The sequence below is a fragment of the Columba livia genome, chromosome 6 (genome assembly GCF_036013475.1).
Source record: "Columba livia isolate bColLiv1 breed racing homer chromosome 6, bColLiv1.pat.W.v2, whole genome shotgun sequence".
Taxonomy (NCBI): domain Eukaryota; kingdom Metazoa; phylum Chordata; class Aves; order Columbiformes; family Columbidae; genus Columba; species Columba livia.
The window spans coordinates 13579841-13603117 of NC_088607.1; the positions used below are offsets into that span (position 1 = coordinate 13579841).

At 43.8% G+C, this 23277-nt stretch overlaps 1 protein-coding gene across 7 annotated transcripts in view; it reads right to left on the reverse strand.

The window, feature by feature from the left end:
* Positions 1 to 23277, reverse strand: part of NEURL1 (neuralized E3 ubiquitin protein ligase 1) — a 155789-nt gene that overhangs the window by 38516 nt on the left and 93996 nt on the right. For all 7 annotated transcript variants that reach the window (XM_065067121.1, XM_065067119.1, XM_065067123.1 and 4 more), the window contains one exon: positions 19490 to 19811. In XM_065067121.1, coding sequence (XP_064923193.1) covers positions 19490 to 19811 — 322 coding nt within the window. The remainder of the gene's footprint in view (positions 1 to 19489; positions 19812 to 23277) is intronic.

Below are 23277 nucleotides of genomic sequence, written 5' to 3' on the forward strand. Positions count from 1 at the left end.
TCCCACCCCTGCCCAAAGCTTCCCTCCCACCACAGCTGTAGTCACTAACTGCACCATGTGAACAGGCTGTGCTTTAATTGTGCTTGAAAATAAGAGACAGAAAGCCAGGCTCCCTGTTTCTATTCTTGTCCCTCGTCCTCCCCACAGAGTGTCATCTCTGTGACCTGTGACTCAAGTCCTCCTCCTGCAAGCAGCTCACAATGCTCTGAATACCCCTGGGGGGCTGTGGGGAGCAAGGTCTCTGAGCCCTCAGTGACAGATCCCACACTTGTCTTGTTAAACATTGAAGCATTTTGGGTGTTAAAAGGGAGAACATGCTCTTTTAAGCATTTCTCTGGGGAGCAGATGGCCAGCAGCTGAACTCCTCCTGGAAATCTGTGCAGTTTTAAGGGGGAAACACGGCCTATAAAACTTCAAATAAAATCTATTGTAGACTGCGTAATAACCAGCAAGAGTCACATACTACCCTGTCCTTGCTGTTTCAGCAGCCTTCTTGTGGCTGAGCGTGAAGTGCTGTCAATATACCTGCCAGCCTTCCCAGGGCTGCAGGGGACTATTGTTCCCTACTTTTGGAGGAAATCCTGGGATCGACTCTCCCTGCCCAGACAGCTCTCTGCTTTGAAACTTCCACAGTGGCCAAATTTGTCATCACCATGCAGTGCCTAAGCAAAATCATCAGGGACTTCGTGGCTGATAACTCAAACATGCAGTCTCTGCATTTAGCAGGCACACAGAGGTATATCCTGGCTCCCCAAAGAGAAACAAAGTACTGGCTTGAACACGTTGCTGCTCAGTTAAGGTGATTCTGTCAGACAGAGAGGAGACACTTGCCATAGCTTTCAAATGCTTCTTCACTGAGACCATCTACCATCCTGTACTGCAATGGTACAAATGGGATTCCCAACGTGAGGGTCTACCCTGCTTACACTTGAATATTCTCCTAGTAGATCTTTTGCAACAGGTGATGGACTTCATGCAGCATTACGGTGTTGAGTCTCCTGCCCACATTGAAGTAGATATGATCTACATACCTCTAGGATGCCTAGAATTCAAACACATCAGGTCCTGCTGATTTTTACCCCCTGTCTTGCATGTGTTCAACTGAAAAGGTTTCACCCCATGCCCAAAGGTAAGCAGGGTGAAGAGAGGACATACTCTGTAACAGGTGCTTGTCTTCACACTTGCTCCTGCTGTAAGAGCCACCCAGGTGGGAAAGCCTGAATATTTCAGGACAGCTCCAGTTCTGCCCAGGCTCACCTGGCACTGCTGTGCATCTCCCTGCCTGGCCTCTGGTGCCTGGAGAGGCAGTGGGGGAGAATGGAGAGAAGAACAAGAGCATGTCACTGAATGCCCAGCTGGAGGAATCAAGAAGTATTTGACTGTTCAGGGGAATTGCCACACTTCCCCCTACACAGAAGTTGCATCTTGTGCTTGTTGTGCAACACAAGGAAGTGCAGGGCCAGAAGAACAGTCCCATGACAACAGAAACAACAAATTCATTCTTCTCCTTTTTCCAGATCCTTAAAATACTGTGAATACAAAACCTGTAAGAGCTAAACTCCTTCCTTCGCAATTACATGGGTAATTCTCTGTTTGCCAGAGAAGAAGAGGTGAGGCCCATTCTCCTGCATCTTTTGTATTTTTTGGACATGTTGGAGGTCCCGGCTGATCTCCTCCTCCTTCCCAAGGATGCAGTGTCAAGGATGGCACCGGGTGGTGGGGACAACTGACAGCTACTTGCAGCTGCAGCACCTCTTCTGAGATGTGAAGGCAAAGTGGACAGCAGACAGCTTGCTCTCGCCGTTCTCCAAAGCTTTTCAACAACTCCTCCTTGCAGTCTGCATGGGATCCACAGTCCTGAGTGAATTCCCTTTTCAGCTAGACACACTGTGTTATTTCTGTGTAGCACTGTCTAGACAAGCGAAAAAAGTGTGAACAATTTAATGTATTACTTTCCCCTTGCTTTTCATGAAAATGGTGGAAGTCTGGAGGATTTCTGGTCTTTGTACAGTGTCTGGGGCTTTTGTTTTTATACATACACATATATATACACATACAGAGCTGTAAACACTTATATAGAGAGATTTAAAAAAAAAAAAAAGTAAACATTATATTCAGTTAGTGAAAGGGTTTTGTCTCACCATCAAGATTACTACAGGATCCAATAACTTATCTTTATTCAGACCATTCTGTGAATAAAATGGTCACTATCCTACCGATAGAAAGCAGATACTATCCTGCCTTCACTTGTAAAGCAGCCGACACACCTTAGAAATAAGCAGCAACAGTTATTAAATGCAAGAAAACCATGCCTTTCACCCTGCTGAACTCCATCCAGCCTCAACATTTTCTAAAACTGAAAAAAAAAGATGAGACTGCAAAACGTCTTACATCAATTTTGCTGTCCCAGGAGCCTCCACAGCCAGTCCAAAGGGTCAAAGTACTTAAAGAAACCAGATTCTTATGGGACTTCCAGCTCCCACTTCCAGATCTTGGTGATTACACAGAAGGCAGCCAGCAACACCCTTGACAGGTCCCCACCACTGCGGCAATTAAACATCCAAATTCATTTGGGTACCTGAGCCTCTCGCAGAAACCTCTAATGTTTTCCAGTGAAGTCTGGATAGGGAAAAGCCAGCCAGCAGCAACAGCATGAAAACAACTGTAATCTATTCAACTTCTATTAATTATTTTTTTTTAGAGAATATTTTCTAGCATTTTCCCACTAAATACTGGAGATTAAGTAAGCAAAACTTCCTAATGTCTGCAAGAAGTCACATGGACATGAGGGGAAACCCATGTGCATCCCCAAGTCATGAGGGCACCAGCATCTTCAGTGCCAAGATGAAACCTGGCTCAGCGCTGGCTGACCAGGGTCTTTCAGTTCAGCATGGGCCACTCCAAGAAACACATGTGGTGGAACAAGGAATTTTTCCCTCCACACTTGGCAGAGTGGTATACTAGCTATCTAAACTTAGACAGTGAATACAGAACAAATTAGCTACTCCTGCTCCACTGGAATCCCAGAGATGCTTTTGGGAAGCCGCTGTGCTCCATGCACCCATGCTGGGGCATGCGGGGATGTGCCCAAGGAGCGAGGGGCAGAGGTGCTGCTGCCTGGGCGGCAGCTGGGTGAGCACCCAAGTATACAGATATTTTTCTCCTCTGCATCCATGTCAGCTCAAGGGTGGGAGCTCCAAAAATGCATGTTTCTCACTTCTCCCAGTTTCAGTCGGGGCCAGGAATAACAGGAGAGCGGGCTCTCCCCCAGCCCCTCCTCTCATGGTACTGGACATTGCCAGTGGCATGAAGAGCGGGGGCTGAGGAACGTGCTTGAGTTACTAAAGCAAATGTTTTCTGGTGCCTCTGGATGTTCCAAGTTAAGCTCAGACCACACTGCACTTAGCTCGCGTGTTATCCAAACTAGTTCAGCAGGGTCTAATCCTGATGAATAGCTGCGTAGCTATTAAAATTGTTTTCCTTGAACAGCTAAATGGAAATGTGAAGGCTCGACGCTTGAGCTAGCATTTAAAATGGACTCAGGTAATCAAAACAACAGATTGGAGAGCACTGGGGTTTTGGAAGAGCTGAGATTCAATTCAGCTTTAAACCTTTATTTTGTTATAGTCATAATTTCCCACCCCCAATAAATTAAACTAGCCCCAACTCCTTACAGAGACTGGCTGGACCTGATCACATAGGTTCATACTAGTTGCTTTTACCTTTTTGGCCAGTAGTGTTCCCTGTGCAACCTAGCACCATCTGTCTGTCATTCTGTCATGTAACCTCCGGATGCCACTTGGGAAGAAACACGTCACTGGTCATCTCTTGCTGATGACATCTGAGATGCCAGCATCTTGGATCACAGCCTTCTCTCCATTTGGGCAGCAAGCACTCAGTACAAATTTAGAACAACAAACAGCATGAAGGTAACTCTGATACCTGGACATTATTTTTCCACATATACGGACAAGCTGCAAAGCATTATCAAAGAACTTCTGGTAAATATGTGATTCTGTGTAAGTGATAATAGCTGCCTTTTAACTGTCACACACAAGCAGTGCAGATACACAGCAGAGTGATGGATAAACAGGTTAAACATGTTATTTTTTTCTGCTGTGCTAGCTTGATCCAGGCCCTCTGGCTTGGGTGATGGAACGGTCAGTGAAGAGCTGCTGAGGAAGTGACAAGATGCTGGAAAGGTAACTGGTGTAAGAGATGCTGTTCCACACAGCCAGCATGCAGCAGGAGCTGGTGTGAGGATGGAGAGCCCGTGGTCCTGCAGGTTGCTCCTGTCCCATCCACAGCCGCTCCATTACTGGGGCAGGTGGGGACAGGCCCATAAACATAAAGCCCCCAACCATGTAAAGTGGGAGGGTGAGTAGAAGGAAGGTGGCCCTGGAGCAGCTGGTTTCCTGAGCATGGCAGAGCCATGTGGCTCCCCAGGCAGAGCTTCTCCTCGGCCGCCAGCTCCAGCGAACTGAGCAGGCGCTGGAGCCACGTGCCTGTGCACACTTCTGTCCAGAAACGCCAGTGCCAGCAAAACTTGGCTTACTACATCTGAGCAGATGAATATTTCATGAAGAACAGAAATATAATTTGGGCATTTAAAACAAGTCAACTGAACTGTACATTCACGTGCACAGCGGTAGCCATTCTGCTTAAAGAAAGCCATCAGATACCGAGCCTCACTGATCTGGTTTCCTGTGCAGGCTGAGAGCAAACTAGAAAGCACTCCTCTCCAAACCACATCTCTGCAAGGAAGTCTGCATTAAAAAAAGAAAAGGGAAAAAGAAACCATATTCTGAGCTCAGCCAATGTTATGCATGCTTCACTAATTGTAGATACCCTGAAAAACCCTATAGTAGATTCAACCTGGCTGCACAGGCAGCAGATCAGCAAGTGCTCCTTTGTGGCAGCCCTGAGTGGCTGCAGAGGGCACACACATGCTAACTGCTGTCCAAACTGGACAAGAGGGCTTGCTTTCATAACCATAGCCACATAAAACAATTTGGTACCAAGTCTGGGCCCTGCTAGCAGTCCAACTTTCATGCTTTCAATAAAAACTAATAAAATAACAGCAATTTTCAATGCCCAGAGTGCATACATTTCAGACAACCTGTTGTGTAACATGAGAGCAGCAGCGCTGCAGGAGCTGGACATGGGGCAATCCAGGACTTACTGAGAGCAAAGGAATAAGAGCCTGTATGTGGCCAAGCCACCCCAGGAGGAATTGTCGATAACATTTGCATAGATCCAATATCTTTCAGCTCAACAAATTCAAGCCATGACTCAGACTTCGCCTAGGGATCAAAGATAATGCGAAGATGCATTAAATGCTTCTCATTTCTCCTTGTTTAACCTTCACTGGCTGCATCAGGGCAGTACACACCAGATACGGGTGCTTTGTGTGCCCAGGGGAAGCAAAGCCAAGCACTGCACGTGGTTCCCTGGGATGCACTAGGAAATTTGGAGGCCACGTAGCATATCCCATTAGGTTGCACAGCATCATGCAGAGGCCTTTGTTACCCAATGCCAGTTTTGGGGATGAAACTCCTCTGTTTCCAGGTATGGATGGCATGAGACACTCCACGCTTTTGGAGATGGACCAAAACTCAGAGGCTCACCCATGGAAAGCCACGGGTCAGCTCCGCCTGCTCTGATTACTCTCAGACAAGCTGCAGGGGCAGCCCCACACCACAGCCCATCACCCCCACAGCCCCTCAGGGGATGTGCTGAGTGCCCGCATCTCACATGGCAGCTCCCCGGGTGGCAGCGGAGCCATCCGGCTGTGCGGCACACGGCTCCGGCACGCCATGGCTGGGGGAGCATACGGTGCAAGCCAGTTCCCCAGCCTCATGTTCAATGAGACTTGACAGGTCCCACTGGGGTCTGCACGTGGAGAAAGAACCCCGGGCCCCCAAGCCAGTGACAACGCCTCGACACTGCCCAGCCCCAGCACGCCCAGGGTGTGTGGGATTCAGCATTTGGATCATCTCACAGCAGGCTGGCAGGGACCCAGCGGCGTGAGCATCATCCCGTCTGTGAGAGCACGGGGCTGGCTCACAATGCACTTCTACCCTTGGCGTGGGGGTGGGAGCAGGGACATGCGTCTGCAGAGACATTCTTCACTTGTCACCCCCAGGCTTAGGTTGTTTCTTTGTCTGCAATCACCTAAGGGTGAGGAGGAGTTGAAAAACATTACACTGACAGCGCTGTCAGAGCTGCGGATATAGGGCCTTCCACTCCACGCCAAGCAAACCCTCTGGAATGGTTTGGACATGATAGGTAAACAGTGTCGGGCTTGCTTAGCAGGGAGACATTTGTATTTAGATGTTATAGATAAGTGGTGCATATTTGAGACATCTGAAAGTTATTATTCCAGGCAGTTTCTAAACAGAGAATCTCAGTTGCGTAGCCCCTTAACTCTGAGTTGACAGGCAGGATAATGATTTAAATTATTGTTAAACACAGGCTCTGTTTTAAGTGGATAGAATTCAACACCATGGTAGGTTTGGGGGAATGGGGGTGTATTGCAAAACACAACATTTCCAGTTGCTGGAGCTTTGATCCACAGGAGCTTCTCCGCCAACACCATGCATCACTATTCAAGCTATGAAAATGGCAGCTGTAGAGATCCTCAAAAAGGCAACATCACTCAGCTATCTTCTGGATCATTACCACTCCCTCTAATTGCAACAACTTTGATTATGAGAAATGCCTTTTTGAAAGCAAAACATAAGAAGTTTTCACAGACTGTAAAACAGAGTTCAGCAGTGAATCATAATTATTTTTCACAATGCTTTTGAATTACAAGTGATTTATGCTTCCTTGAGTTCAATAAGGTTATGTTTATTATGCTATCACTCTTTCTAATGAAGAATATACCAATGTGTTCTTCATTATAAGTCACTTGAAGCACAACTATTAGGCTGTATTACATCAGAATACTACATTTGTTTCATTTGTAAGGAGTTTGCTTTCCAATGTTTCTCCATAGGGCAGGTACCCCTGCACTCAGCTCCCCCTAGACCTCCCCCATCCCGCAGGCACGTTCAGCACATACTGACATCAGAGGTGGTTTTAGCCCCCACCATAAGCTTTTTTCTGACATGCCAAAGGTTAAGTGTGGTGGCAAACACTGGCTCCATACTGCAGCCTTTACACAGGCAAAGCTCCAGTAAAAACAAACCCATCTCTTCTGTGGAAAGGAGAAAGGGGAGGAAATTAATTTCTTGCTTATTCAGCATCTGGTTATCTGTGTGACAAGCAAGATCCCAAGCTGTATCTCCAGCCTACAACATCCTCATTTCCCAAATGGGTAATTCACAATAATGCAGGTGAGAAAGTCTTGTCTCTGCTCGTAGCATTAAGATGCAACTAGGCCTGAAAAACAAGCAATCGCACCTTGCCACTTGAGGGAAATTATATGGCTGATTAATAATGGACAAGCCCCACAAAGGCCACCAATTCTGCTCAGCGTACCCACATCTTATCTTAATTATCTTCATCAATAATACCTAGAATTGTTTGGAAGTTTTAGGGGAAATTTAGTTCACTCACCTAAGCTTTTATAACGGTTATATCCAGCATGGCAGGAGCATACTTGTGTGATTTGTCCCAGGAAGATGAGAAATATGAGTCTGAATTGGCAGCTGAATCCTTTACCACTAAAACTAAGGATGGTTTTTTGTACCTTCCTGTGAACCATTAGTTATTGATCTGATGTACTCATACCAGCATGTAAAGGCTTTCCCCTGCAGGCAGTGCTTGGCTACTTTTCCTGCACAATTAAATCATAATAAATATTCTTCCCTCATTAAAATAATGGACTAATGTCTGTCTGGGTATTTCTCTCCTGTTCTAATGTGATAAAAAATATATTCCTACAGCTTTGTAGGAAGCAAACAAGCAAGCAAAAAACCCATGTGGGTATTAAAGCTACTACTGCCCTATTTGAAGAACCCAAGAGAACCATAAAAGGAAACTGCAACCATCAACAGAAAACGTGGAAACAATTCTTTAGTCCTCAAGCCGGGCATTGAATTTGTGCAGTGACAAAGCCCCTGGGAAGGCTCAGGGACCTCACCTGCCTCCTGGGACCCACAAGAAGCAATTTTTGCTTCTTCCTGCAGCCCTTCCAGCTGCTGCTCAGCCGACAGCACATCCTCTAGAATACAGAGAGGTACAGTGGCGAGTGGAAGCCGGATTTCCTCCTGTGTTTGCCTCCAGAGCCAGAGGCTCTCTGTAAGGAAGAAGAAGACTCCTCATGCCTCCAAACCCCTTCTGGCCTCAGCACAGCACAGCACAGGACAGGCTGATGGCACTCCGCTCTTTCAATGAGCAGGCAACGTGGTCCTGGCCTCCAGACAAAAAATTTGAGACAAATGTGTATTGGAGAGAATAAATGAATGGTAAGGGCCCCAAAGAGAGTATTTCCCACTTATTTTTAATTCTGATCTACTTTTAGTAACCCTTCAACTAGCTGAACCCGAAAGGATTGAAACCTATCTATCTGAAATGTTTCAGGACAGTCCACTTTGACAGAAGATATCACAATACAGTCATTTTGAAAACCTGTCAAAACTAAATTCTCATGTCTTGGCATGAGCTGATAAAGCCACTGTGTTACCTCTCCATCTATGACCCAAGAATTCTTAGTCTCCAGAGAAGTCTTCTGCTAGTTTCTCTAGTCATCTTCATGCTGTAGAGCCAGCATGGACTCAACTACCTGATGGTGGGAAACTGCAATGCTAAAAGTGGTCTGGGTGCCTTTGGTGTCACCTTCTTTTCCACCTGTGGCACAGAATGATGGAACAACAGACAGGTATCCAAACAAAATCCCTGCAGCCTCCACTGCTCGGCTTCACCACTATCAGGAAAAGGATATTAAACATGGAGACAGGGTTGCAATCAGCCTTTCTGAGGAAATAATAACCTGGGAAATTCTGACTCATGCTGATTTGTGATCAAGGACTGTGACTGAAATACCAAAAAAAGGAATTGAATCAGATTTTCATGGCTGTGTCAGAATGAATTAATTCTCATCATATAACTGGAAAAGATTTAACATCACAGAAGCATTTTTAGAATGACAGCAGGATATGGAGGCTGTGGTAAAGAAGAAAACATGATTATTGAGCTGGAGAGACTGACAGTGAGGAAAGATAAAAAAGAACTAAATATACCATAAAATAATAGCTCGGTCAAATAGCAGCCCATAGGAACATTCTGAGGAGGGGACAGCACTAGTGAGTATCTGGGACTGCTGGCTGCAAATGCACCCTGGACAATGCTTATGCCAAAATAACCAACAGTGAAACATCTCAGGGGTGATGGTGAAGTTGTCTTCAGATCTCCAGAACACTTGGAGAAGCTGCTGTCATTCACAGCTGGTTTTCACCCTCCTGCTAAAGCCAGCAAGAGGTGGCTGCCTGGGTTTGTGCAGGGGCTGCCGTTTATACCTGTGCCCATTTCAGAGAAGGGTTAAGATATTTTTGTGGTTGCCAGGTAAATCAAATGTCAGCTGAGCTCATTCTGATTTTAACTAAACCAAAGTCAGGCTATTTCAACTCTAAATGCTTGCCCATATAAATGATTCAGGTTTGCATAACTAGTCCTTTTTAAAGCCATGTTTGCAAGTAATTTGCAATAATTTTCTAGGTTGTTCATTGTAACTAAATCCTCTGCAGGAAAACACTGCACTCTACCTGTTTTAGAGAGGGGTTTTTTTCCTCAACCAAGCAAGCTAGAGATGCTACTAAGTGGAAGTTTGGACTCTAAAGTGCAACTCGATAGACAGGAGTTCATCTGGCAGCAAATTCCATGGACACAGACTGAGGAGTGTGAAATCCCCACTGCAAAGCACTGACAGACAAAAGAGTGTTTCCTCTCTCCTCTTACAGCCCGCTCACCATGCAAAAAACCCCTTTGATAGATCAGTCAATGTTTATAATTAACAGAAGACTTCTGTAATAAATTAACTATATGATGAAAAGAGCCATTGCACAAAGAGGAATAGATTTTTATCAAGAGCAGAACAAAAAGCCACCACAATCTAATTTGAGACATAAGAAACACATCTGACTCAGATATTTCCCCATGTGCCATTTTTCTTCTATATCTTCATGATCCCTTTGATAGAATGTCAGTAGTATGTGCTTGACCTAATAAAAGACCTCACTTATCTTCAAGGAACACACCAGACATCCACAGTGACCCATGCAAAACAGTTCAAACACACCTAATGCCCTGTGCTGTTCAGATAAAGGGAAAGAAAATAAACAAGCAAACCAACAAAAAACCCCAACCAACCAACCACAAACTAACTGAAAAACGCAAGCAGCCGTTGGGTTATGAATTATCAACACAAAGTCAAAAAAAGCCAGTGATTTACAAGTGTCAATTGAACCCTGTATGAGTGAAGAAACCAGGCAAGAAAGGGATGGTATCTTGGTCACTGGGCTGTTCTTGCCTTCCCCATCAATATAACCTAATCTCTCTTGGCCAAATCAGTCCTTCTTCCAACACTCTCAGCCAGCAGTTCAACCCTGTTTCCATGCTTTCATCTTCCTGCTCCTGGACCCCTTCATAAACCTTCCTGCACAGAAACTAGCCACATTTTCCAATCACGCAAGCGTTGCTGGGAGGAAATCTCTCTACCTCCCCTCCAACTCCAGCAGTGCGTTCCAGCCTCCCTTGCTCATGCTTATCTCCCTCGTCACTCCTCTCCTAGATGAGCCTTTGCTCCTCAGAAAAACCATTAAGCACAGGGTCTGATCCCTGCATAACCATCAATTACCGATTAAGCACAGTCCACTGGTTTTGACCTAGCAAGCCTTGCACAGAATCCAGTAACAAGCAGATGGCAAAGAAAAAGATCCGGCAAAACGCTTAAACACATGGCGGTCTTTAGGAATGTGAACTAACAGACTTACTCAAGCACATACCTGATTTCTGGCACACCAGATACACCTATATAAGTGAAAGAAGTGGGCAAGTAGTTAATGGTTCTGTTGAATTCAGGCCCTGCAGCCTATGTAGTCTTCTCTTCTGAGCTACTAAGAATGGGTAAACTGTCCAGTTGGAAACTATACACCTTTTAAAAATAGTATTTCACTCGAATTTCTCCTCCATCAGCTTTCAACCATTAGCCTGCCAACATAGCTTTGTCTTGCCTTAGACTGCTACTTAGACTCTTTGAAGCACTGGTCTCACATCCAAAATGGATGCACTAGAAATTATCACACAAATAGTCATAAAAGTGATTGTGGCCTAAGACCAAATTATTTCTGTATTTCTCCTGAGCGAGGCAATTAGGCTGAGTTTAAATTGCCAGTCCTTGCAGCTCTGCAGTGAAATTCTCCATCAGTTCAGTTTTCTTTCCAACTGTTTCCAGCGCTGACCTTCAGCACAAGGCCAATTTCCTTCCACCTGGCCAAGCAGCATTACAATCAAGATCTGCAGACTCTACCATGTTAGGAACGAAGCAATAAAAAGTGTTTTGACAAATGTAGGCAATGTTAAAGCTCATCTGAGACACGAGTATACTCCAGTGTATGAAGTCATTGAATCAGATCCAGCTAGAGCCAAAGAGGCCTTAGAAACAGGAGCAGAAACCAACAGGAGTGACGTTTTTGTCAAAAAGATGCTTTCATGCAAGACATGCTGGGATAACAGAGCAGTTTGCTAAAGTTTGTGAAAGGCTCAGGATGCTGATGGCTGCAATCTACAGATACCAAAGCAGGCAAAGAAAATCAACCAGGGAAAGATCCCTGCAGACCGAGGAGGAAATGTGAATGTTTATCGGAACACAATGACCAAATGATCGTCAGTCTTCTGGTTCCAGCAAACACACAGCTCTGATGTGCTGGGGTCACAGAATCACAGAATGTTATGGATTGAAAGGGATGTCAAAAGATCATCTAGTCCAGTCCCCCCACTGGAGCAGGAACACCCAGATGAGGTTACACAGGAAGGTCCTCTGGACTCAGACACGGAGAGAAAGAGAGAACACTCTGCTTTAAAGATTTTGGAGGCTTTGGATCTTTCCATGCAAATATTGCAGTGTTTATTGGCATGGTACCAGAGTGGGAATAGGATTATTGGATTCTAAAGGTTTTCTCCCTGGAGTGGTCTTTATCCTCTTAAAAGAAGATTGAGCAATTAAACATTTTTTTTTCTCCTTCCCTGAAGAGAATTAATCGTCTGTGAAGGGTCACACCAGTGGCCAGATGCACCACAAGAGATTTTTATCCTCTTAAGCACACCAGCCATAGCCAGTGGCACAAGATTTTATTTAGTGGCCAGCAATCTGATTTATCAGTCTTTTGTCCCTAGCTACAGACTAAAAACTCACCAATCCCAAATAAATTTGATTTCAAAATCTAATAGGAGCAGATGGAATGGGAATTTCTTTTAAAATATATCTGTAAAGGCCTTTAACACCCAAATGATGCTAATACCTGAGAATCCAAACTTGCGACTAGATATACCATTCTAGCCTATATACATGGGCATGTTTTGTATAAATTCTGCAAAGTTCTGTCAGGAGAACTCAGCTATACATCCCAAGACATTAGGAAAAAGCACTTACCTACAAGGGATATTTTCACTAAATGCTACAACATATGCGAAACACATATTACAGTTTGAATACATTACGAAAATGTGCTTAAGAGAATGTGATACAAGAAAGCAAAATCCAGGTTTTCTAGATGTCTGAGCAGGAGAGTTGAGCCCAGCACGTTGCAGTATCAGCTGCATCATAAGCAGAGCTGATGAAGCCTCTGCGTCAAAATGAGGAGTTGATTCAATGCAAGTAGTGCAGCCTGGAGAACAGTAGTGGCTCAGCATGACTGAAGGTGAAAGGCAGGAGAAAATAACACCTGAGCTTGCAGAAATTTTGTTCAAGGAGCATGTAGAGATGCTGGTTGTTGTCAGAGACAGAACAACCCTGAAGTTGCATTATACTAGTTGTATGTCACAGTCATATGGATTTTATTTCATTCACATCAGAAAAGAGTCACATACAACTGATAATCAGAGAGGCTCTTTCTGCCTGTGAAATATCAACTGATTAATATCTTTGACATGAATGAACAAACGGGTTATTCTACCACATGTATTAGCATCATGATTTAGTCTGAAACTCAAGGCTAGATCCTGCTCGCAGTCTAAAACCAGAGTGACTCCACAGGTGACTCCAAGCTTAGGATGATAAAACTGAAAGTGGGGAGGGCTACAGGTAAGGATTTCAAAACTGAGCCCAACAACAACCGTTCTGCTTATACTGCTTGGAAAAACAAATGGAGACTTCAGAGTACAAAGCAATGTCATTTTTAGCTCTGTTGTTGATATGGATGGAAAAGCCAATTTAATTTTATTAAAGGTGTCAAACTTTTAATAACCCAGACACCTACAGGGATAACAAAATCATATCCTCTGTACAGTAAAATGCATATTCAGCAGCTGTAATACCAATTAGATGTTGAAATGACAAAGTGCTATCTCATGCCAGCAGAGACATAGTGTACAGAGCCAGTGTTTAGTTTTATCATATAAGCAAAGTTTAGCCGTCATCTGTCATACAGGGGCCTCCACAGCTGGAACAGCTGGAATTGAAAGATTAGCACAATAAATGGTTATACTTTCACCAGATCAGCTATTCAGTTTACATCCAGAACTTACCTCCAGGTCCAACTGTCTTACCCTGGAGTAAATGCACTCCTTCTGTCAAGCTATAGCTTTATGAATGAAGAGGAATTAGCTTTCAGCATTACAGCCCAATGGTCGTACAGTTTAAACCACCTTGCTGAACATTTTGGAGACTAGTATAGTATTAAGAAAGGTGCAAAGGTTAATTCCCTGTACCAACATATTCTTTCCACCTTTATTTTTAAGAAAGACACTTATTACTTACAGAATTATAACAGGAACCATATTAGACAAAATTTGGAAAATACAATTATATGCAGCACTAAGGTGTTATTTAAGAGAATGTATTAAAAAAAATAGATACCTTATCCTAATGCTTTAAATAAAAGTGTCACACTCTTTGCTAACGTAAGGAACTCCTTGAAATGCTTCTTGAAAAAATACTGCGCCATTAGTGGTATGTTATTACTCTATGCTAGAAACTTCTGTAACTAACTAGAAGTGTGTAATGAATTCAGTACACAGTAAATTATTCCGGTACTTTATACCTTTAGTAGAAGTAAAATAAGGTGATAGCCCTTTTAAACGGAATTACTGTTTCCAGACTACAGGTTCCACACTTCTGCTAACGAGTAACAACACTTAGCAAAGGCAAAATAAACTCCTAAGTGCAAACCAGTAATATTTACCTCCTCAAAGTAACAGCCACATTACTCATCAGAACAGATATTTAATGTGAAGGCATCATTTTCTCTAACACAGGGGCCTATCTTTGCAGTGCCAGCATCTGAACTCCAGTGTACACACACCCATAATGTAAACACCACTTAAAATTGTAAGTTTTCATATTTCATTGTGCTTTTATGGGTAACATGGAAAATATTATTATATACCCTTTCTTGCCCGTGTTAGGAACAATATTTCAGCCTTATCACCATAAGCAAGACAGACAGAGCTGGAGGGCAGACAGACCTTCAGGCACAAAGAACTGACTTTGGGCTGTGGGATAACTTTCGGGTACCTATCACATCTGAAAAAATATGTCCCTCCAGAGGTGCTATAGCAAAGCAGGGATTAATTAAAATAACAAGAGATTAGTTATTTATGAAACTGTTTTCCCATTTTTAGCCGTGTTAGAGAGCTTCCTGCAGCTGCCATAGAGACAACAGCTACAGACAATAAAACTTTATGAGCAATTTAAATTCTCTCTCCTCTTAGGAGATGTGGAAAAACAATGACAACTGACTGTTTGCAGGTCGTATATATCTTGCCTTCATTAAGCAGAACTCTGTTTAAACACGTATTACTCTTTTTCATCAGATTGTCATAGATTTCCACAGAGAGGGTAAATAGTTTATAGCTTCCACTTTCAACAATACACTATAAAAACACACTGCAGTCATATTTGATTATCCCATTTTGTTTAGTGTGAAGCACTCTCGGCAGATCAGTTTGCTTATTTGCATGTGTCAGAATAGAAACAGAAATGGATTCCCATGAGCAATGGAAAAATAAGTTTTGCACTTGGAAAATGAAATAATAATAACCACATGGTAAAATTGCAGATGGATGTGATAAATTAGGTTTACCATCAGTCTTATACCATTCATACCTGCAATTTGCCCATAAATCCACCTCATTTGAGGCTTATTTAATGTTTCTTATAAAGGTGCCCTGGAGCTAGAGATTCGGTTTACCTAAGAAGCGACTAGGGTAAAGAAAGAAAAACATATTTCCTTCCTTCCCTACAAAATGTGCATCTTCCTTGTCAAATATGCACTAGCTTGAGTACATTTCCACCCATGATCAGTTCATTTTTTGATACTTGCAAACATGGAACAATAAGAAGGTAGGAAGGCGATCTGGAGAAAGAAATATACAGTACTGTCAGTTAATTCTACTGGAATTCATATATGTATTTATGACTGGAGCGTATATTTATTCTGTTTCTTCTTCAGGTATATTTAATACATGTACATTTAAAATTTTCCCAGTTTGCAAGGCCTTACTAGTTTTTCACATATTTTATCTTTCCAAGAGGCAATGAAGCTTTGCTTTCAACAGGTGCCTCTCAGTATGCCAATCTGAACACAATTATCCTTTGTTTTCCAAGTCCCTGCTGGTAAAAGATGAAGACTACTTTGAAATACCACACAAGTGAAAATACAGATGGATGGGAGAAGAGCGTGAATGGAGTAATAAACAATAAAGGGGTTTGATTGCTGACCATACTAGTAAGAAAAGTGACTAAGAAAAATGAATAGATCATTCCTTATGTTACTCTACTGGAAATACATGGCAGGGGTGATATGCTGAAATCATAATTTCTTTGCAGTCCAATTTTTCCATATTTTTAGAGTATATCTGTTACTCTTTGAAAGCAAAGACACTAGATGCTTAGACTAGATGATCTTCACAGGTCCTTTCCAATCTCAACCATTCTGTGATCCTGCACTACAATATCACTGCCAAAAAAAAGCATGGGCAATTTTCGAAAACGTACCATACAGCAGGTAAATTGGGAATTCCCCACCAAAAGGTACAGGAGAATGCTGAAGATGGGCATTATGTTTTAACTTACACATCACTGAGGAAAGCTGCCACCCTTGCTGTCCAGCAGTGAATCCATAGGAAGTGTACATCAACTTTTCTTAGTCTATGCCAGGCTCAGTAGCCATGTGCTTGAAAACAGCAGGCTAACATGTGTCAACACCACTTGGTTTCCATGAGCTGCCCTCCTTCCTCTAGGGACCTGAAGACCCCAGGATTTAAACAGCTGCTCTTTTCCTTTTCTTTTTGATGCTTTATTATAGCAGCGAGGCAGCAGATTGCTTATATTCAATTTTTCTCGGACTCTTTTTGAAGTGTGAATGAACATGTGTGTATGTTGAAGTGATAACATAAGGCTAAGCCACATTTCTAGTAAATATTACTTCAAATTATCCTGGAATGTAAAACTGCACTTGTGCAAAACTAGCTGCCCAAAAAGGGAAGCAGAGCTGTAAACCATCCTGCCTGCAAGTTGAGCATGTCGGCAGGAGAGTCACTGTACAAGGACATGTTTACAGGTCACATTAGCCTGCATCTGTGCTGAAACTCATGCTCTAAAACACAGAACATGCATGCACTCGACTGCAACAACTTCCCCTTTGCAGGCCTTTACATGGTGGCAGGAGACCAACTGACACCATGTGGTCAGAGGAGGTGAATTCCTGGGTGAATTTAAGCCTTTTCATCTCTATAATGTGTGCAGAGGCGAGGAGAGCAAGGAGTAGCCTCTCACCTGTGACTGATGGTGTGAGCACTGTGAACCTCACCACCCCAGCCACCTTTCAATGTAGATTTAGGCCAGTCTCTCATTTTGACTCACTCCATTTTGACTCACTCCAGCAGTGACAGGCAAGATGTCATCCAATCTCAGCTCTTGGCCTCCCCCCGGCTCAGATGTAGTGACCATGCAAGCCCTTTTTACCTCAGGCTAGCAAAGAAACTGCTTAAAGGGCTCTGCTTCTGAACATACAGCAAGGGCAGTCAGACACAGCAACATCTGTGACAGCCACACAAACCTGTGCATTGACAGCAGTAATAACATCTCAGTAACTATCAGTAAAGCTGATGCTATGGGTAAAGTCATATACAGAAAGAAATGAAAAATTAAGGTAAAATCAGCTGTTTCTCTATTATCCACAGGTGTAATTTAGTGATGCCAGAGCATTGTGCAGTGCCTGCAATGCTGATAAAGAAGGATGCAGGACAGAGCTGAGCAACAAAGCTGGGGTGGGGGGAGGCGTGAATAAATCACTGAGCCGGAATCTGAAACACTAGGCTTGTTTGTTCAACATACCACTCTGGTATCCCCAGCCTTCACTGGATGCCCTGCATGCCATACCAGGCTGAATTCCACCATATGTTTGTAGCTAAGTTATGAAATCCATTTGTCAAGTCCCGGGAGTTTTTGGCAAGTTGTCCTGTACTATATGTGTGGTCTGCTACACTAAAACAGGCATGCAGAGCATTGCAGTGGGTATGTCTATAGGATCCAGAGGCAACACAGACAACAGTTTCCCTGTTCTGACTTCTAGTGCTGTCTAATAATGAATGGAGATAGAGAGGACTCAAGTCGAAGGTGTTTCGGCACAGTTGCTAGGTTTAAAGCCTGCTGAAGGCTGCTGGATCAAGCCACAAACACGTATCTGAGCTCTATGCCAACTGTGTAAACTCAGAAGCTGCCTGCTTCATTCAGGGACTTTGTAACCACCAGAGAGACTGGAGCTTGTTAGAATAGAGGCAAGTCGATGGCTGGCAAGAGTCACATTTTCTTTGTGAAAGGGGATGTGGAAGATGCTGGGACAATGCAGGGGCGGATGACGGATAGGAAATGATTTCTCGGGTGTTTTGAAAGGAAACACATAATCCAGAGTTATGGGCCCTCATTAATCAGGCGAGGAGTCTCAAGGTGCCAAATCTCACAAGAACAGCCAGAGGACTTGGAGTCATTCGTAAGCTCTTCCTAACTGAACCCTTGGCCTGACATTCTCCTGAATTCTAGATCCCAATTCAAATATCACCACCTTGGCCTATAAACAGTTGCCTAGTGGCTCTAATTCAACTTGATTCATAACAAAAGATAAATCTTCCTGCTCTTAAAAGAAAGCAAAAAGCTGCCGAGAAATTATTTCATTCCTCTGCCTTGTGCAATCTTGGGCCAGTAGTTTTCACAGCAAGAACAGGTCAGTCCCATTTTTTCACCTCCTGAACCACATCCCTCTTCCTCACTGTGTAGGTTGCTATGGGTAGTCCTGCTACTGTACTTTTTAATACAGCAAGGAGTGCAGAAAGGAGGCAGAACTGTCAGAAATGGGCTTCATGAAAGTCTTTTTTATATAGCATGAAGATGTCATTTTAACAGAGAATGTCAGGTTGCATGACCGGAAAAAGCCAGAATCTGTCTCAGCCTAGCAAGATCATCTCATCTTCAGGAGGAACTTCAGCTCATGAAGGTCAGCAGATACCATCTGACCTTTTCCATGGTGAAAACAAGACCCATGAAACTACTGTTACATGGAGAAGTGCTGTGATTTGCCCCCCCAGTGACAATGCAAAGCTAAGGTTGCATGCTAATACCTCTGGTCCCCCAGCAACCCAGTCGCCCCTTAAGTTGGGCCCTTGGAGACTTTTTTCAATTCTTTAAGATGTATAAACTCAAATAGCCCAAATCTTGACAGCCTGCACATTTGGGGCTAGACTGAATCCTCATGAATGCCAAACTATCTCCATTTCAGCTGAGGATGATAGAAGACACTGGCACTCCATGCTCCTCGTCCTCCAACGGTAACTGTATATCCAGCCTTCAGACTCCAGAGAATGAATCAAAGTCCTCTGTGAAAGCAACACCCTGGCAAAAATAGCTGCAGCTTCTCCCAGGTAATTTGGAAGATATCCATGTTTCAAATCTGTCCACTAAACCAGCCAGAAAATCATAATAGTGCCATCCAGGAAGGATTTATCTATAATACATAAAATGGATGCATTTCCCCACTTTGGCATGGGAAAAGCAGCAGATAAGATAAAGTTTTACGAGGTGTATGCTGCACTCCAGACTGTGTTCTGATAATACCGTAGTGGCTGTTTCCCACCTCCCACTCATTATATTTATGTGTTAAGTTTGAAACACCCACTGATCCAGACTGAGGTCATGAGATGCTCTGGGGAGGAACCACAGCCATTTCCCTGTGCCCATCCCAGCACAGCAATGGGGACAGGCAGTGCCAGGCTGGCCCTTCACCAGGGACGGCTCAGCATCATCCCTGTGTGTTTGGACCCAGGTACTCACCTAAGAGCTGCACTCCACGGGTGAGGCCGTAGACGTCGATCAAAGCCCAGAGGGGTTCTGCCGTCCTCACTCCGCTGAAGAAGAGCATCGCAGCGGAGTCGTTCACCCGATAGAAAACTCGTCCCTTCTTGTCCACCCAGAAGGCTATGATGTTTCCCTCATTCGCAAACTCTTCTGGCAGAGCCTTGGCCCAAAAACCACTTTGGGAAACCAAGTCAGGGCACGCATACTTCGGCAGAGTGTCAGGGTTAATCCTGGATGGATCCTTGGAAGTAAACCCGAGTCGGAGAGCCCCACTCCAGCAACACTGTTTTTTAGTGATCTGCAAAGATAACAGCAGCAATAACAATGCTTGGCACTTGAATATCTAATCACACACTACAGGCTCTATGCCATCAAGCACCCATGGCCACTGCACGGATGAGCCCACTTGATTTATGAAACATTTTACCTGCCAAACACTGCTGTAGCTTTTTCTGGTGCAAGCAGCAATGTTGCACACTTAGGATACAATGCACATACTTAGAACAAAAAAAAATCAAATTAAATCTATGCAGAGAGGTGAAATGTAATTACAGCTGCATGATGACTCACTTCTATTTCTAGGATAATTCCTTTTGGCCTAAGGATCATCTTCTCACAAATTGTGCCAAAAATGGCCATAAGAGCTTTTATCTCAGCACCTGCAGCAGCAGAGCTCTTCCCCTGTGATGCTCAGATGATGGGATCTCTCATGACCTGAGGGTAAAACACTGGCTCCAGAGTCACAGTCACCACCACAGGGTTTTCTGGCTTCCCCAGCCAAGTAAAAGACAGTCTTACCCCTGTTCAGCTTGTCAGGTTGGGTGAAATCACAGCCTTGCAGCAGAGAACTTGTGTGTGGGAAAGCATAAGTTAAAGCATTTAACTATATTAAATAAACCATTAGGAGGCAACAATAGATATTGTCTTATGATAGGGGAAAACCTATTTATTTCAGCTGTAAGTGGTGGTTTTCAAGACATGTTGTGCACATCTACACCTCACCTGCCAGTATGCAGTTGCTCAGTGTGTCTGGGGCCAGGAACACCTGCCAGAGTTTTGGGGGTGGTACATGTGTCATATCCACCCTTCTACACCCAAGAGACAGCAGGACAAAGGATCACAGATGCCTCCAGAGTCATGAGCTGCTTCTCACATGAACTGAACCCTGGAATGAGGGGGTTCTGAAGCGAACAGGCAGTGGGTCCTAAACACATGCAGCACATCCAAAACACTATCCAGTTACAAGGTCTCTTTTTCCCATGGAAGCAGGGAGTCTTGCAGGATTAGTATGGTCCCCAGATGGAGTTGATGCCCCTGGAGAATTCCCTCTGTCTTTTTGTTGTTTGAATATGAACCTGCTGGGTATTGCTCCTCCTGAAGGGCTTCAGCCTGTCAGCATCCAGACTATGAAATGAAAGATCTAAGGATGCTGAATCCAATCCTGATGTGGATCCATGATGGTTCCTACATGCCAGTTGACACTTAATTGGTGTGTCTGTTCATGCACTGAACCTGCTGCAAACATGAGAGCACCTGAAACAACGCTCTTCCATCAGAGCCTTGGCAGCCTCAAGCAATTTCACTCATGGCTGCAGGACAAGAGTACAAACATGGATATGTATCACCTACCAGATGTCACAGAAAACTTGCTAACTTACTCTGATTTCTGTCTCTTACAAAGCAGTAATGGCTCAGATGAGTGGCAATGCCAGAGACTGAACTGTCCAGGACTGCAGGACTTTGTCCTCAAAATCCTGGCAGCAGCTCCTCACCTCCCAGCTTGGGAGCACCAGATTTTCATCAAGGGATTCTCCAAGGCATTTTCTTTGGACTTCTGAATTGTCTTCTAATCACATTCATACATATTCCATTTTTATTTCACATGTTCCTTGCCAAGGCAAATCTGGAATGTGTGCCCTTAGGAGCACGACAATCTCACAACAAATACATTTTTCAAATCCTAGAGGTTTCTGTTTTATAATTGAAGTAGCAGAGAAAGTAACTTAGAGCTTCAGAAAAAAGTTAACAACAGACAGTTCCTCAGTTAAGTGGGTGCTGCTCTTTATCCCTACTCAGTCCAGCCAAGCACCTGAGCTGTTTACATGAGACACTTGAGCCCTGACCTCAGCCCCAGGAATCACAGGAAGCTCCTGCTTGCAGAATGGACACTGGGGTGACACTAAAAAGGACCACGGCAGATTTTCTATTTTATATGCCTCACCAGGATAGGATGGGATCATGCATGTCCCCAGTGGAAAGGGGGTAGACGGGGCATGCACATGACAAAATAGGGAATATAGACGCACTCCAAGAAGAAGACTGGATTATTTATTGCAGTAAATTTACTGCAAGACCAAAAAACTTTTGGGTCTGAGATAAATATGGCCTCATTGTTATTTGTACAATTTACTCTTTCACAGTCTCTTGCCAATACTTCACAGCAATCACAGGCAGCATGAAGTACATACTCATATGGTAATCGAGGCTGCATATGTTCCATGTATTAATCAGCACCTATAAACAACTTTCAATACAGTCTGACCACAGGCAAACTAATATCCAAATTAAAATCTGGTATAAAGCCTGCCAAGAATTAGACACAGCTGGACAAAGGATACACAGTTTTGCTAAAAAAGGCAATGGTTAATTGTGGACCATATTCTCTCTTCAGCAGCCACTGCTAGCAGAAAAGCTTGGGTGCTGCACTGGTTACCAAATGGAAGGAAAAGACACTATCTGCATCCAAATTGCTAAGCCATGGCTGCTTCCACAGGTTCAGGCTCCTGCTCCTGTGCCACTTTTGACAATCTCACCCCTAGCAGTGCCTTGAGTCACACAGAAGAAACCATACTAGGACATATATCTCAGCGGCAAAGATGGAGGAAATTTTCCCAAACCCCACACAGCTCTGGTTCCCTGATGGCATTCCCAAAGCTGCAACGATATCTCAGAATAAAACCCAAGATATAACACCTAAGAAACAGAACGGTATCTCCAGACTTCTTTCTTCCAGTTTTTCAAAGGGACTTTAGAACTTATAGGACCTGAATGACTGAGTTCGTGGTTAGTCTTTAGCTGATAAGGAGGTTTAAGATGCCGTTTTCCACAGGCACACAATAACAAGGCAATTGCAGGATGTAGTTATCGGGAAAGCAAAGATGTTTTTACATTTCCATCCATCCCTAGAGTGCTCAAGCCTCTTGATTACTCCCATGAGATATTCCCATGAGACTCAGCAGGAGCTCTGCTCTTAAATCTCTTGTGCAAAGAAGAAATATTTGCATGTGTATTCTTTACATAAGTTGTGCAAGCTAAAATTCAAAAATATACAGTGATAAAAAGTATGAATATCCTGATATAGCTACATTGTTTCAGAATGAGGAAGGACTAACCCAGAACCTTTGCCCAAACCACTAAACCCACTCAAATCTTTGATGGTGTTTTCAAAAACAAAATGCTGCTTTCATCTCCTCCCAAATAATTTTTCACAGTTGGTTGTCCAAAGTGCTGGCCAACGTGGAAAAAATCCCATTAGGCAACATGAAGGAGTCCTGCTGGGTTGCTGTCCTGAATGGAAGCAGTAAGAGCTCCACAGGAAACTTAACAAACCTGTAGGAGGGATTTTCTACCTATGGGCCTGAGTCTGAAATCTCTCTGTATTATCAAAAGGGGGCATATTGCTTGTTTCTTGCTCCTTTGCTGGCTGTGAGGGAAGAGGCAGGGAAGGCTGATACACTGCTGTAGGTCCCAGCTCTCCAGGACCT